Source organism: Rhea americana, unplaced genomic scaffold (genome assembly GCF_003343005.1).
Source record: "Rhea americana isolate MKP2758 unplaced genomic scaffold, rheAme1 scaffold_15, whole genome shotgun sequence".
Taxonomy (NCBI): Eukaryota; Metazoa; Chordata; class Aves; order Rheiformes; family Rheidae; genus Rhea; species Rhea americana.
In genome coordinates, this window is record NW_028185594.1 from 7,182,353 (window position 1) to 7,198,468 (window position 16,116).

Consider the following 16,116-nt stretch of genomic DNA (forward strand, 5'->3'; position numbering starts at 1 on the left):
TATTCTCACAGCGAAGTAACAATAGCAAAGTTGAAATTCAACTTGCAGTAGCTAAAAACACATTGCAATAGGTTAGAAAAGAACAAAAATTAATTATGTGAAACTTTGTTATCAAAAGCAAGGAATGATCTGTTTTGGGTTTGTAACCTTTTTGTCAATTTTAAAGCATATTTTAAAAGTGTATTAAAAGTGTATTTAAAGCGTATTGAAGTATTCTACTTCAAATAAAGAAGGCTCACCGTAAAGCAACAATTCTTCTACAGCAGTTGCAACTAATACAACACTGCAAGGTTCATTAGAAACAGAAGAATTAGATCGGGGAGCATACCACTTCTGCTGCTGAGGCACTGAAGAGAGCTGCGGCGTGGTGAGCCAGCGCGGAGCCCCAAGCCCTGCACAGCCGCGCCGGGSAGGGCGGCGGCGGCGGCCGCCTTCCCTGCGCCCCACGCGCCCCCTTACCAACGGCGCCGGCGGCCGTGTGTGCTTCGCCCCCCCGCAAGGGCCAATCAGCTCCCCGCCGGCCTCGCGCCTGTGTGTTGGGATTCGCTGCGCGTGTGGGGAGGGCGGCAGCCGTTAACGGTCGCGCTCGCGCGGAGCCGCTGCGTGGCAACGGCGTCGCCGCAACACAGCTGCGCTCCGTTCCTCCCTCTCTCGCTATCCCGCGCCTTCCCTTCGGCCGCGGCCGGCAGACATGGGCACCGAGCAGGTACTGGAGGTACTCCTTCAGCCCCGAGCCAGCAGGCTGGGGTGGGGCGAGGGGAGTCCCGTCAGCGCCCCGCGTTGGTCAGGGCGCTGGGGAGCAGTGGGCTGGCCGGGGAGAGGTGCCGGGACAAGCGAGGACGAGTGCCTAGGGGTGTCGCTTGGGGCTGAAGATAGTGCTTCGCCTGTCGCGTGCGCTTGGCGCCAGAAGAGGTTTGGTAGTGATCGGGAAAGCCTTTTTCCTTAAAACTGGCTTTTAACTTTGATTCAAGTAACTAACTTGGATTAAAATGTTGAAATTACATTTTTCTTCCTGATATTCAATTAAACACTTGTGTTCTATAAGCGAGAGAGCTGACAGGAATTTTCTGAGAAAGGCATTAGCGCATTGCCTCGTGATTTGCGGGCTGCTTGCGGAGTGATACTCTCCAGGAAAATAGAAATGCAGTGTCTGCTGTTCAAATCAGGTTCTTAGAAGCAGTGCAGTCTCACCTACAGCTGGTCAGATATGTTTTAATTGTTTTCGCAGTGCAAATCTAAGCAGATAAGCACTTTTTTTTAATCCTCCTTTTTTTTTCCCTCCAGCCTCAAAAATTAGATTTTAGCACTTGAATTTTTTATTTTTTTTCTTTTCTTTTTCCCCCGTCCCTTCTGTTTTTTCATGAAGCACAACTAAGGTAATGATGTCTAGGAGTATTTTGGTGTGTTTATTTTTAAATTTCCTGTGGGGTTTTTTTGCTACTCTGTAACTTACCAAAACTTTTTTATCTTCCCAGAAATTCACTAGAAATTTAAATGTTTATTTGTGATTTTCCTTCTGTTTTCAAGACCAGACCAAATGGCAAAGGGAAAGTGGCAAAGAGAGCAATGAAGATTCTACCGCAGTTGCCTCAGGTGGTAGTGTTGGCTTTTTGCGAAGCATGGTTGGCTAAAGACTGTGCTCATTTAAATTTGTGTTGAAATGTAATAATGTGTATATTCTCTTTCTTTGCATTGCACACACTCACACACGCTATGTATGTAATCTATATTTGCAAATGTATTTCACTTTGGAAATATTGAAAATAGAGTATTTGAGCAAGTTTGAAGATATTTCAGTAACATAAAACTGGAGAGTAAATAAATACTCRTACATAAACTTAATATGCTTCTCTCATGCTCTGGCTATTATGCTGCAATTTTTATGCTGCCTTATTACTGCTGTGTATTAGGTTTTAGTTTCTTTGGCTTACTGTATTTAAGGTGTTTTAAAGTGTGTGTTAGTAGCACCTACAGCAAGTATAGGGTATAAAATATAAAATATTTATTCTAGGCAAGATCTAAGCCACTGTGGCAGCAGGCTTGTCCTTCATTCCATCTGAGGAAAGAACAGAAAGATGATGAATCAGACGATTTTACTGTAAAAAATGAGTATTTACCTGGTAAGGTTAACATATAGTATTACTTAAAATCACTCAAAAACTTAAGTACATGCACAACACGTTTGAACTCTGGGTTCATAGAACTTAATTTCAAAATGTRTTTTCTGCAAGGAGAATATTTGGAGATGAGATGTAAGAGACGCAAGATTCAGGATTCTAGAGATAATGAAGCAGTTGCTGGACCATCAACTTCTAAATTGAGGAGAAGCAGTCATCTGAAAAAAGATGAACATTTCAGAAGTGCTCTTGTTAACATTATATTGTGAGTTTTCTTATCATTGAATAATACATTTTTCCTTTTTGGTAGATGAACCAAGTTTTAAAATTAGATTAGTGAAAAAAAGTTTGAAGATTACACTYATATGCATACTTTTGATTTGTAAACTGTATTACCAGTTTTAAACACTGAAGCTTAGCAGGTAAAAATATAAACTTGGTCATAGCATTATAGAATTGGTAAGGTTGGAAGGGACCTCTGGAGATCATCTAGTCCAACTCACCCCCTGCTCAAGAAGAGTCACCTAGAGCATGTTAGACAGGGTTGCATCCAGGCAGGCCTTGAATATCTCCAGAGAAGGAGACTCCACAACCTCTCTGGGCAACCTGTTCCAGTGCTCTGTCACCCTCACAGTGAAGAAATTCCTCCTCACGGTCAGGCAGAACTTCCTGTGGTTCAGTTTTTGCCCATTTCCTCTTGTCCTGTCACATGGRACAGCTGAAAAGAGTTTGTCCCTGTCCCCTTGGCACCCTCCCTTCAGGTACTTATACACATTGATAAGATCCCCCCTCAATCTTCTCTTCCCCAGGCTAAAGAGGCCCAGCTCTTGCAGCTGTTCCTCACAGGGCACATGCTCCAGCCCTCTGATCATCTTYGTAGCCATACACTGGACTCTCTCCCGTAGCTCCCTGTCTCTCTTGTGGTGGGGAGCCCAGAACTGGATGCAGCACTTGAGATGAGGCCTCCCCAGGGCTGAGTAGAGGGRCAGGATCACCTCCCTYGACCTGCTGGCAACAGTCTTCCTAATGCAGCCCAGGAGACCATTGGCTTTCGTGGCCACAAGGGCACGTTACTTGCTTGTGGTCAGCTTGTCATCCACCAGCACTGCCAGGTCCTTCTCTGCAGAGCTGCTCTCCAGCCGGTCAGCCCMCAGCTTGTACTGGTGCCTAGGGTTATTTTTCCCTAGGTGCAGGACTCTGCACTTGCCGTTGTTGAACCTCATGAGGTTCTTCTCCACCCAACTCTCCAGCCTGTCCAGGTCTCTGAATGGCAGCACAGCCCTCTGGTGTATCAGCCACTYTTCCCAGTTTAGTATCATCAGTAAATTTGCTGAGGAGGCACTCTGTCCCCTCATCCAGGTCACTGATGAAAAAATTGGACAGGATGGGACCCAGTACCGAGCCCTGGGGAATTCCACTAGCCACAGGCCTCGAACTAGACTCCATGCCACTGATGACGACCCTCTGAGCTCTGCCTTTCAGCCAGTTCTCAATCCACCTCACTGTCCACTCTTCACCTGCTTCAATGTTCTTTTTGCATCAGAATGTCTTAAGCACATTGTAAAATGGTGCCAATTACCTATTTTGTTTTGTTTGTGTGCAGCTAACATGTAGGTTGGATAAGTATCTGAAGAACATGATGTGTGCTCTATTCTTTTTTGTTAGGCAGCAAGAACTTACTGAAGAGCAGCTTCCATCCCTTGATCGAACCCAGCTTCCAAGAGCAGATTCTTCTACAGCAGTAGAGAAAGATATTTTGGTAGTCAAAATGCTTTTCTAGAATATTAAAGGAAATACGAAGCCATTATTTACTGTAAATACACACAAGATGACTGATACTGTAGCAGATGATTGACAGTGACATGTTCTTCTGCTATTGGTTTCACTTCAATATATTATTTATAATGTTATTTTTGAAAATGTACATTCAGATATATTCATTTGTGGTTATATGTTCATGTTGCTCCATATATTTCTGAGCAATGCATTAAGCGTATGTTTTATATCCATATAGGGCTCGTTAGACTGCATGGATTTCTCAGAGTATACAGTCCAGACCTAGGTCTTGGAGATAACAATGACAGCACTGGAATGCTATGATAGATGAATGTATATTGAAAATTTATTTAAGGAAAGGATTAATACTGAAACAGTGCTTTAATAAAGGAAAGGCAGCTCATCATATATATGTATGCTTTTTAATAAATTTGATTTCAATGAGTTATGCTTGTTCTTTACTGAAAATTTTGTTACTTAGCTCTCCTCAGAGGACTGGAATAAAATACATGTTTTTGTACCTTGTTTTTCCATTTCAACTGTTTTTTATCATTATTTTGCCTGGTAACTTTTGACAGGATGATTAAGGTATTTATATTAGATTTACGAAGTACATGTAATTTACTATGTAAGCTAATCCTTAGTACTAATTAAATTTACTTTTACTAAGTGAACCCATATACTTACCTAAACCTGCGGTAGCAATGACTGTCTAATACTGGACATAACCATGGATCTTATTCTTTTATCCTGCAGAAATACTACTATTACATTCACCATGGAATTGATACAGAAAACGTGGCCCCAATGGATGAATCATGGCTAGACCATGTCTTAGCTTTAATTCCAAAACGTTTGAAAGTACTTGAGGAAAGTATATGTTTACTGTCTGATGAAATGAAAGAAGACTATCTTTTGAGTGTAAAAAAGGCTATAGGTAAATTTTTAGTATTTTACTCTTCAGTTTCAGAAATGTTCATTGTTGAGTACTCTTTGCTGTTGACRGCTACCATTGTTGAAACATTATATATGTATCTTCCTAGCTGTTAGATGCACATTTTAATAAAAGGAATACTCACATTTTCTTATCCTTGCRATGCTGAAAGCTAATATTATTCAGTGTTTTTGATCTTTCAAGATTTGTTTTAAACATTATTTTATCTTATAAATCTCTCTTTAATAATATAACTTTCTATTAAATCCCTTTTTGTGTACGTCCTGGTAAAATTGCTCATCTAAATGAGTTAAGCATTTAGCCCCTTTGATTGTCTTTATTCTTTTACTAAGCTTATTTATATTTTAACTTATTTTTTACACTTTTTTCTAGTTGACTTTGTTTTAAGAGACACCAGGGAAAAAGATGAAGACAAGAAGAACAATTTTCTTCTACCTCATCGTGCAGAGTAAGAAAATGTATTTATTCACAAACACTGACTAGAGAGCAATGGAGTAGAATAGCATGTGTAAGGAGCAGTCTTAAGCAGAGGCAGTCAATGTCAATTGGAGCACTGCAGAAAATAGGAAAAGTAAATAAGATTTAGTTACATGAATTCAGATAATGATTATGTAACATCTTTGGAGGAAACTCTGGAGAATACGTGTCTGCCTTGAATAATTGCTAGAAATTAGTTTTCTTTTTCTTAGTGTTTAACTGATTATAAGTCTCAAATCCAATGCCACAGCATTTGAAAATGGGATATAGCAGACTGAATCCTCATGTGTAAATTGCATTGTACTCAGTGGAACAATGACATGCCCTACACTGATTTCAGTGAAGCTCTGTCTTGTTTACAGATGGCAACAGTTTGGCTCAATACATACAGATTTAAGAATGTAGCACATACAGCAGCATAAATCAGACTGTTCTGTTCTTCAGAACAATTTGGCAATTTGCAGCAAAAACATTAATAAATGTCTAGTTTTTGTATTTGGGTTTTCCAGTATGCATCAACATCCAAATTGTAATGGATAGATGCGGCTTTTATTTAAGGTAAAGGACTGTCTACATTCCTTTCATGTTTGCCTTGAAAGGTCTGCTGTATACCATTAGCTTTCTATGATGAGATGATTGGCTTGATAGGTGAGAGGAGAGCAGTGGATGTTGTCTACCTTGACTGCAGTAAGGCTTTCGGCACTGTTGCCCATAATGTTTTTATAGATAAGCTGATGAACTGTGGTCTAGACAAGCAGAGAGTGAGGTGGATTGAAAACTGGCCAAAAGGCCAAGTTTAGAGGATTATATTCAGTGATACGAAGTCTAGTTGGAGGCCAGTCATTGGTGGTGTACCCCAGGAGTCAATACTGAGTCCGGTATTGTTCAGCTTCATAATTAGTGATCTGGATGATGGGGCAGAGCATACCCTCAGCCAGTTTGCTGATGATACAAAACTGGGAGGAGTGGCTGATACACTGGAGGGTTGTGCTGCCATTCAGAGAGACCTTGACAGGTTGGAGGAATGGGCAAACAGGAATGTTGTGAAGTTCAACAAAGGGAAATGTGAAGTCCTGCATGTGGGATGCACCAGTACCCACTTGTGACTGGCTGGCTTGAAAGCAGCTTTACAGAAAAGGATGTGAGGGTCCTGGTGGGCAACATGTTGACCATGAGCCAGGAATGTGGCTTGTGATGAGGAAGGCCAATGGTATCCTGGGTTGCATTAGGCAGAGCATTGCCAGCATGGTGATTCTTCCCCTCTACTCAGCACTAGTGAGGCCACATCTAGAGTGCTGTGTCCAGTTACGGGCTACCCAGGGCAAGAGAGATATGGAGCTACTGGAGAGAGTCCAGCTACTAAGATGATTAAGGGACTGGAGTGTCTGTCATATGAGGAAAGGCTGAGAGAGCTAGGGACTGTTTAGCTAAGAGAATAGGCAGCTCAGGGGAGATCTTACCGATGTGTCTAAATATGTGAAGGGAGGGTGTAGAGAAGATGGAGCCAGACTCTTTTCATGGTGCCCAGTGACAGGGCAAGAGGCAATGGGCACAGACTGAAACACAGGGAGTTCCATCTGAACACAAGCAAAACCAGTACTTAAAATACAAAACTTTTTTCTAAATAGGTCAAATAGATGTAGAAATACTTCATTTTTTCCCCTTAACTTCCTATGTGCACTTTTTTCTGTCTCCTATAGAATATAGATTTACTGAGAAATGGATAAAGGTTTTATATCAGAAATTTTTTGTAATAGTAGTTAATTATGAAGATGAGAGCAAAATTTTTACAAATATATAAGCTATTTCTCAGGAATGTTTTTGCTTTTCCCTTAGAAATATGCTCTTCTGTTGGAAATAAAAATTGGTTCTGTTTTATTTTTGCTGTTTTGTAAAYTGAAGTTACATTTGGCCATATATGAAACAACAGTCATTTTCTTCCATCATCTGTTACTGTTTTTTTCCCCACAATAGTTCACTTTCAAGCTATCTCAAATAATTTTATTTGAGGAAAGCAAAATCTTGGAGAAGAGACAAAATGTTTGTGTCTGAATAATTTTTAGATAAGTTGCTTGCCATTGTAAAATAATAGGAAAGATTATCATTACTGTTTGCCTCATAGTATTTCTTTTCATGAACTTATTGACTGTGCAGTTTTGCTGATGGATTCTTTGGGTAGGAATACCTAGAAATTGGCCCAGTTTGAGGTGGTTACCAGTTTACTCAGTCCTGCCAAGAAAGTACTGATTGTCTGTACTAGCAGAATGTTCAATATCTGTGTTGCTTTACTGGCAGAAATTTAGAGTGCTGCAGGCTTCCGGATGTCTAAGTGGCTCGTTGAACGCTTTTTGGTGTCTTGTCTTAAATCCCTGAAGTGTTAGCTGAGGTTGAATAGCTTAATCTCTTTTTGTTCCTTGCTTGTTTACTTTACAGAGAGTTTTGTGTCAGATTGTCAGAACTCTTTTCATTAAATTCAATGTCCAAGTTTGATGCTCAGTACAACACAGCAGTATTTTAGTCTCTAATTAGGGCTTCATTCCCACCTTCTGTTCAGGAGAGTACCATTTGGAAGGTTGTTTCACGATGTGAATAAGCAGAGATTACTTAAGAAATTAAAGTTACTCATCTGGATCCAGAGTTTTTTGAGATAGTCTCTTAGATAATGACACCTTTACATAACTTTTTCTTTACCTTTGAAACCTATTATCAGTCTGAGATTGGATGAGAGGCAGAAGGATCTGAGGGGGGTTAGAGTATCATTCAGGAAGTAACATTCAGGAGGACATGGATAAAGTTACAATCAGAGGGAGGTGCAAGGTAATGTGCTATGTATGCAAAACAAAATTGTTCTATCATTGGATAGTAAACATGGCTGTGCAGTCTTTTGAAGAACTATAGTTACAAGTGTATAACGGTAATCTGTGTTAAAACAAAAATAGTAAAAATCGCAGTGCATATTTCTTAACTTGTAATACTTAACATTTTAACAGTAGCGTCACCTGCTGTAGAAAATGACAGATAGCTATGATTAACAATTTTTAAAGCAAAAGAGACAATATTTTAAGATCTAAATAAAGATGCATAAGACTAGATTTATCTCCTAAATTCTAAGCTTTCTGGGATGCAAAACAATTATCTTAAAGCAGATGTACATTTTGGTTCTTAGGACAGCTACATTTATTGTATTGTGGTTTGTGTTTTTTAGAATTGAAGTAGTGCCAAAACCTTGGAACAAGTCTTTCTTGTCAGCATGCAGTTACATAAATGAAAATTTGCATGCAGTAAACCCTACAATACTAGCTGTTCTGCATTTATGGGAGACTTCATTTAAGTAAGTGCTATTTATATCTCTTAGATTTTCAACTGTCATAGTTGATGTTTATTTGCAAAACTGTATTTGCTCTAACAGTGCTCAGTGATTTCAGAATCCACATAGGGAAAAAAAATGTTTGAGACATCTTAAGATTTCCAAGTCACCATATTGTATTTGGGACAACTGTACTGTATGTATCTAGACAGTGATCATTGATATGACTCCTTTGTTCAAAAGCCATTATCTCCACTATGTTTTATTTGTCTATATGCCCTCTAACTTCACACTATGAAAAGTTTTTGCCAGCTTTTCCTCTGCAGAGTTCAAGCTTTATCTATATTTCTCCAGAACTGATGTGGAATACTTTTCAAAAACTGATGTCACGTTTGTCATCATCTTTTCCTCTGGTATCTAGGCAGTTTTAACCAAGAAGCGTAACATCAAAGCTAATAATTTAGCTATTTCATATTTGATTTTCTTTAGAGCTTGAGTGAAATGCCATCTGGACCTAGTGGTATGTTGTTTTTTGTCATTTTTTTTCTACAGCCTCTTCCACTGAAACTTCAATTTGAAGCATTGTATCTCTTGTGCAAAAAAGTTCCAGAACAGCACTACTATGCTCCTATCTTCTCTAAGCCATCCTTTTTTCTTTTTCTTTTTTCTTTTTTTTTTAACACTTTCTCTCTCTCTCTCTCTCTCTCTCTTTTAATCCTGCAGACTTTGGCAAGCCTTAACTTTCAGGGTTTTTTTGTGGCCTTCCATAGGTCAGAATTTTCAAAACAGTCTGTCTTCCTTACTCCCAAGAAAAGAAGGGTTGCTGTCTTGCTTAGCAGTGCTCTCGTATTTTCTCCTCTTAACTGATTAACAAAGAGAAAAGACATTAGGTGGCCTATGATTTTCTGCTTTCCAGGGCAGACCAAACTGCTTGCTCGTTTTTTGACTGGTAGTAGGAAAGAGAATGAACTGATCCATCCAGGCAGGGGGAAATTGCTCTAAGAATTTACAGGGAATGCTTTTTTTGTTTGTTGCATCTTCTACATAGTAGACAAAACTTGGTTAGTTGTCTTTAAAAATATAAGTTTTGAAAATGATATTTATATATTAATTTTACATTGTTTTATATATTGTATATATTACATTTTACATTCTTTTATATATTTGTAAAATCTGCTGAGTTTTAGAATGGAAYGCTATCTAAAGCATTCAGCAATTTTTAATTATGATCCTAGATACTATGAGTAACATTTACATTAACTCTGATTCTGAAAATACTTATTTGTGTGCTCAAAGATAGTAGTTATACCTTCAGTGTAAGGTCATGCATACAGACAGTACTGTAGCGCTTATATGTGTCTTTGAAACCACATGTTCTGAAATAATAAAAAGTAATTTCTGAAAATAACCTTATCTTTAAAATTGTTTTAAATATAAGGTTTTTAAAATATAATTTGAGTATGGAATATGAAAAATGTTCTATGGAAACAAGAAAGTGAACAACAAAGTACTGCAAATGATTCTAAAATATTCATGTTATGTTCTTTTTCAGAGATTTACGTCTTATTGATACAGAAATATTTCGCAATAAACAGGAAGCTGCAGAACTCTCATCTTTCCAGATAAAAGCCATGAGGGAAATTGGAAATTCCAAAGTGGTTCTGTCTAGAAAGTATGATCCAGTGTATCCATATTATCTTTTAAGTTACAGGGATAGCTTCAATTTCTCATTTTATGTTTTAGAAGTCTTGAATTTTGCAGAAGGAGAAGGCATGACCCATTTTAATTCTACATATTAAAGAAAGAGATGCCATATTGTAAAATGCTTTGAGGACAAACAGAGCTGTGTAAATATTTAGCATATTATCATGATCTGTGCAGTTTTTCTTTTATTCTGAATTTTTGGGTGATGTATTTTGCTTACTCCTTAAAGAGACACTAACAGTGTATTTTTTTAGTGCATTATGACAAAAACTTTTATTTTGAGGACTCATTTCTGCTTTAGTAACTATTCTTCGAAGGATTTTTTGGAAGTATTTTAGCTTAACAGAGGTCTACTTTTTAAACCTTTGCTAATTTTGACTTCCAGTTTGAAATTTGTCCACTGCTGAAACCAGCTAAAATATTGAATGCTGAAGAGAAAAATAAATAAATTTTAAAAATGCAATATTTTTACTATAAATAATCTGTGACAATTTAAAATATCAACTATGATAGAACTTCTTATATAAAAAGACTTGCTCCATCCCTGCTGCATGCAAAGTGTCTCTTGATTACAGTAATTCAGATTAACATAGTACTACATAGCCAGTACTATACCAGTATCTGTAGAATATTTCATTTTGTATCTACTCAGTTCTGTAGCTATCTCTGAGGGTAGAGGACAGAGTCATCTAAAGAATGTCATATTTATAAGATCCATTGACATTGCAGATTATATTTAAGTTTTTTAAAACAAAGTATTTGATATAGTATTGGATACACAAAGTGAAGTATTGGATAAACATAAAGTATTGGATATGCAAAATATGTTTGTATATTCAATCTGAGATACTGAAAAAAATTTTAAGTAAACTATTTTTCCAGCAGTACACTCAGTATGCTGCAGAGTTTTAAATAAAGAATCAAAATTATTAGTTTTATTTTTCTCCCTAGATATTGGCAGCCAAACTATATTGTTTATGTGCATCTAATCTTTCTTTAATCGATAATGCTTCTTTGCTTCTTGCAGTTATTTATTACTACTTTTCTACCATTTCAGATTTCTATTGAATAAAACATATCTTGACGCTGCTACATTTCTGAGTGCTTATGTTTTTCRTGCTATTAACTTGATAGGTTTTTATTTCAGTCTTTGTCTATGACTTTGTTACATATTGCTATTTTCAGATGTATTTCTCCCTGACCCAGGTGATATTTTTGTGCTCTTAGCTGAAACCTACAGACTTTGATTGCTTTGTTCTTCCTTATTCTAAGACCTCATACGAGAACTGATTTCATTTTGGCAAAGGGCAGCTGGCAGAATTTCCTCTGGACTGCTTTCGTTGTTCTGTCTTAACATCTCTTGAAGTCACAAGGATGTTTAAAGAACTAACCTTAGTGTTACCTCTGAGACTTGAGTATGATGTCTCTGAAGCCTTTCTATCCTCTGTTGACCTGAGAAATAGGAGATAAAGCAAGACAGCAGATTTATCTATTGTAATATCTTTTGTCTTAATGTGATTACATTATAGATAGATAACAGATAATATTTTCAGAAAAATACTTCCTTACAATCTAAAGATCCTACCACATGAGCTACTTAAGTTAAGCTATAGTTTCCCAACTGTGTCTTTTGACTGCTTGTAACATATGCATATCTAGTAATTCACTTAAAATGTCTTAATTACTGTCTGCGCTTATTCATGCCAATCACTTTAAGAACTTTAAAATATTATATTCTTTTAAGGTGGTTTCCAGAAGTGCAGAATATCTTTTATCAAGGTAACAGAAAAAAGCAAGTACCCAGCAATGCCAACAGCACTGGATTAGCATCTTTCTTCAGTTGTGCTGCCACTTTAATGACTCGTCAACTGGAAAGCTTACTTTTGCATTCAATTCAGGACTTTACAGATTTAATTGTTCAACCTGCAGTAAGTACTCTTTCATACCCATACTAGCAACATTGCTTATTTGTGTACATACAATTTCCTTCTTTTTAAATTTTGTTTCTTCTGAGAAGTTTAATATAAAAACAGCATGAACTATAGTGACAGTTACCTTTTTGGAGAAAAAAAAAGGAATAATATTTTATGGGTGCATTATTTATTAAATGGAGTTTAAAAAAACAGCACAAAGCAGCTTTACTTTTTTGTCATGTAAGAAGGGAAATACTAACATATTTTACATCTGGTAACCTCAAGAACATTCTGCGGTCAGTAAGACTTATAGTAGAAATTCATTAATGTATAGGCTGTGTGCATCTTGCATTATTCTAGGGCTAGCTATCCATAATCCCCATCTGTTTAAGAAGGCAGGCATCTCCTGTCTGCTATTGGTAGGTGTATATTACATGATTTGGCAGTATAGTTCTTGGGCAAAAAAAGTACAGACAGAAGAGCTTCCCTTTGGCACTCACACAATGTGTATCATGGAGATAAATATTTCTCCTTGATGTTTGATGTCTGGGAATGCAGCTGGATTTTTGTTCAGCTTTCTCTTAATAAGGTCCTACCCTCACATATCCACAGAGCTCCAACTCCAGATAGTGTGGATGGGAAATCAGGCAGGGTATCTAAAGCAGTAAGGAGTCATGCTGTAGAGATGGAGTATATGTTTTTTGTTCCATCATAATTAGTAACTGGTCCAACTTGCTGTCCTCAAAGTGCTATGTATACCTCTGAACTGAGTGAGCTTTCATATCTGTAGTACTGTTTTGTCTAATTATATTAATATATACTTTTATGCTTTCTAATAGTAATCTTATGCTACCTAATGGTGATAAAATGATTCCTTATACTTCCTAATTATATTTAAAAATAGTTAGAATATGTTGGCAGATAAAGAAAAATTAAGAAAAGTCTGATCCAGATTAAAGAGATGATGAAAAATCCAATTATGCCACCAAGGACAAAAGCATATGAAATTTCTTATACTGGGATACATCAGAATCTATACCACAAAAGAGACTACTCTCTGTGTCACAAATATAATCTTTTCAGATTAGTTTTTGTGGATCAGATTCTTGTGTATCAAGCAAAATTGGAAGCAGCTCTTTTAATGCAAGTTAGTTTGTATTGACTACTGCAGAGGATGAATACAGGTATTGCAGAATAATACAGTATAGTAATACAGTATTGCCTGTATTACTAYGGTTGTGAGGACTATTACTGTAAAGCTACTCTGCCTCAGTCTGTGACAACCTTAGAGAAGTTTTGGCTAGTGTGTAGAGGATGCCTCTTGTGCCTGCTAAAAAGTAACTTATTACATTTTATGTTATTAACATTTTTCTGTGAATTTTATCAGATATACTTGCTATTTGCACAAATAATTTCATTATGATTATGGCATAACACTTGCAATAATCATCCTAAAAATTTTAAATGGATATACTGGAGTAATTCTTAATGATCCTTTGACTGTTAGCTAATATTTTACTCTTTTACTCTTAAGAAATCAGTCCGTGCCTATGAACACCCAGGTTTCATCCTGCGGTTAATCCTTGAGAATGACTGTGTTAAATTTGAACCTGACTTTAATGACTGCATCGATATATTACTGAATGTTTATACTGTTATGATTAAAGCTCTCAGCGATATTCCAAGAGTTGAGACCAAATTATTTTCTAAATGGGTAAGAAATTACAACCTTCTTTTTTTTTTTTTTTCTCATTATATTGTTGCTGTATTTAATTCCTGTCTATTTGGAGGAATAGTCCTATTGCTAAAACTCACACAGTAATATGATAATCTGCTTTTAGTACATTTGGAACATTTTGAAATCATCTTAACTTTATTAGTAAAATGCACAATCACTGCTCCGCAAGCAAATAGAAAGCCAAGAAAGAACTAATTTCTTTTGTGTGGTATTATCTGCAGTTACTCCTACAAAGGTATTGTATACTAAAACTGATGCATTTAAAATTTAAGTGCAATTCTGCAGTATTGTGGAAAATGCTTCCTATTTTTATACTGGACAGGATGTTCTTATCTTAAATACAGAATTTTGAGAATAGACTATCCTTTAAAAAAAATCCAAAATACCATTTTTAAGCAATTTATATTTTTTTATATACATTTAACCAAATCAAAATGTTAGATCAAACAGGTTAAGAAAGAAGAACATTTTTTCACCTAATTGTTTTGGATTTGCATGTTACTGTCAATGTTAGTTTTTAATATGGAGAGAGTCAGTGGAATGTCCTGTAGTGCCTTTTTATCATTTTCTAGTGAGCTGTGGGATGTGAATGTTTCTTTTTTCCTGAAGGATTGCCATTTGGAGATCCAGTTGCTCTTTCTGTTTAGCACAAGCTTGATTTTAAGAAAAGATACTGATCCTCAACATTCTTGTCAATATGCTTAAAGTTAAACACATAGAACCATAGAATCAGTAAGGTTGGAAGGGACCTCTGGAGATCATCTAGTCCACCCCCGCTGCTCAGCAGGGTCACCTAGAGCATTTTAGACAGGGCTGCGTCCAGGCGAGCCTGAGTATCTCCAGAGAAGGAGACTCTACAACCTCTCTGGGCAACCTGTGCCAGTGCTCCGTCACTCTTGCAGTGAAGAAATTCCCCCTCATGTTCAGGCGGAACTTCCTGTGGTTCAGATTTTGCCCGTTGCCTCTTGTCCTGTCACATGACATTACTATTTAAGTTTCTACTTGGTTATGTTTTGTAAGAGGGCTAATCAATAACCTGCGAGAAGACAAATTAAAACAAGTATGTCAAGCATGCATAAATTCATGAAAACCAGTCTGTAGAGCATCTGACACTTGCAGGAAGGCTTTTCCATATTTCTGATGTTACAGATTCTAATGTTTCAGCTGATGGCAAAACTGAAGTTGTGCTGGCTCTCTAGGAAAGATAAAATCAATGTAGATTGAATTTAAATTTTTTGAGGGATTTTTTTTAAATGTAGATTAGTATGTGGACCCTTGAATTTCTGAATGAAGCAGCTCTGTTTTCTTATTTGTTGGCTGCAGACATATATAAACTAGAATATAAAAAAATCGGAAATATTGTAAATAGCTGTATATAAAAATCAGACTTAAAATAAAACTTTAATTAGAAAATTTAGCATTTAATTACATTTTCTACTGTTCATTTTCCGTGAGATAACTGAGCCCTGTACATAACTGAAATTTGAAAACCTGTTTTTTTTGAAGCCTAAAGATGAGTCTGCATCAAATTTTTTGAAGCCTGTTATCCTGGATGAGATCTTAGATGAACATAGGAAAAGGATCAGAGAAGAAGTTATCAAAGAAAGCGCTGCACCTGTGGAACATCTCAAGCTATATGATAAGTACAGCTTCTTGATAAACAAACAAGCTGAACAAGATATCGATAAGTTCCTGACAGAGGAACATACCTTTGAAGAAATAACAAGGGAAATTACTAAGTACCAGAAACTCAGTAAGGAAATACAATATACATCTAGGAAGGTAAATTATAATGCTTTTCATGAAGAGATACTGACATCAATTCAATGTTGATTTTGTACTAAGAATGTTGTCAGTCACAGGTGATAATAATTAGCTGTGAGATAATTAAAGTGTAATAAAATTAATCTCTTTTTCCAGAAAAAGATCTAGTTCTTCAAGAATAACATTTTATGGGGTGTATTTGCCCAAATTGTGTGAGATTTGCTTCTTTTTGCTAAATACCACTTTGGAACTTGTGAAGGCATTCAGGATATGCACCTCCTAGATGTCAAGGCCTAAAAGAAAGCATGAGTTCAGTCATCTCCCCATTTTTTTCTGAGGATCCTTTTCTGAGGAGGATTTGTGAT

At 36.8% G+C, this 16,116-nt stretch overlaps 1 protein-coding gene across 1 annotated transcript in view; it reads left to right on the top strand.

The window, feature by feature from the left end:
* The first annotated feature begins 691 nt into the window (after positions 1-691).
* Positions 692-16,116, top strand: part of DNAH7 (dynein axonemal heavy chain 7) — a 115,510-nt gene continuing 100,085 nt past the window's right edge. The window contains exons 1-12 of the mRNA XM_085299497.1: positions 692-706; positions 1,528-1,593; positions 2,012-2,120; positions 2,232-2,382; positions 3,783-3,876; positions 4,650-4,830; positions 5,221-5,296; positions 8,531-8,656; positions 10,185-10,304; positions 12,081-12,264; positions 13,784-13,963; positions 15,494-15,769. Coding sequence (XP_085155623.1) covers positions 692-706; positions 1,528-1,593; positions 2,012-2,120; positions 2,232-2,382; positions 3,783-3,876; positions 4,650-4,830; positions 5,221-5,296; positions 8,531-8,656; positions 10,185-10,304; positions 12,081-12,264; positions 13,784-13,963; positions 15,494-15,769 — 1,578 coding nt within the window. The remainder of the gene's footprint in view (positions 707-1,527; positions 1,594-2,011; positions 2,121-2,231; positions 2,383-3,782; positions 3,877-4,649; positions 4,831-5,220; positions 5,297-8,530; positions 8,657-10,184; positions 10,305-12,080; positions 12,265-13,783; positions 13,964-15,493; positions 15,770-16,116) is intronic.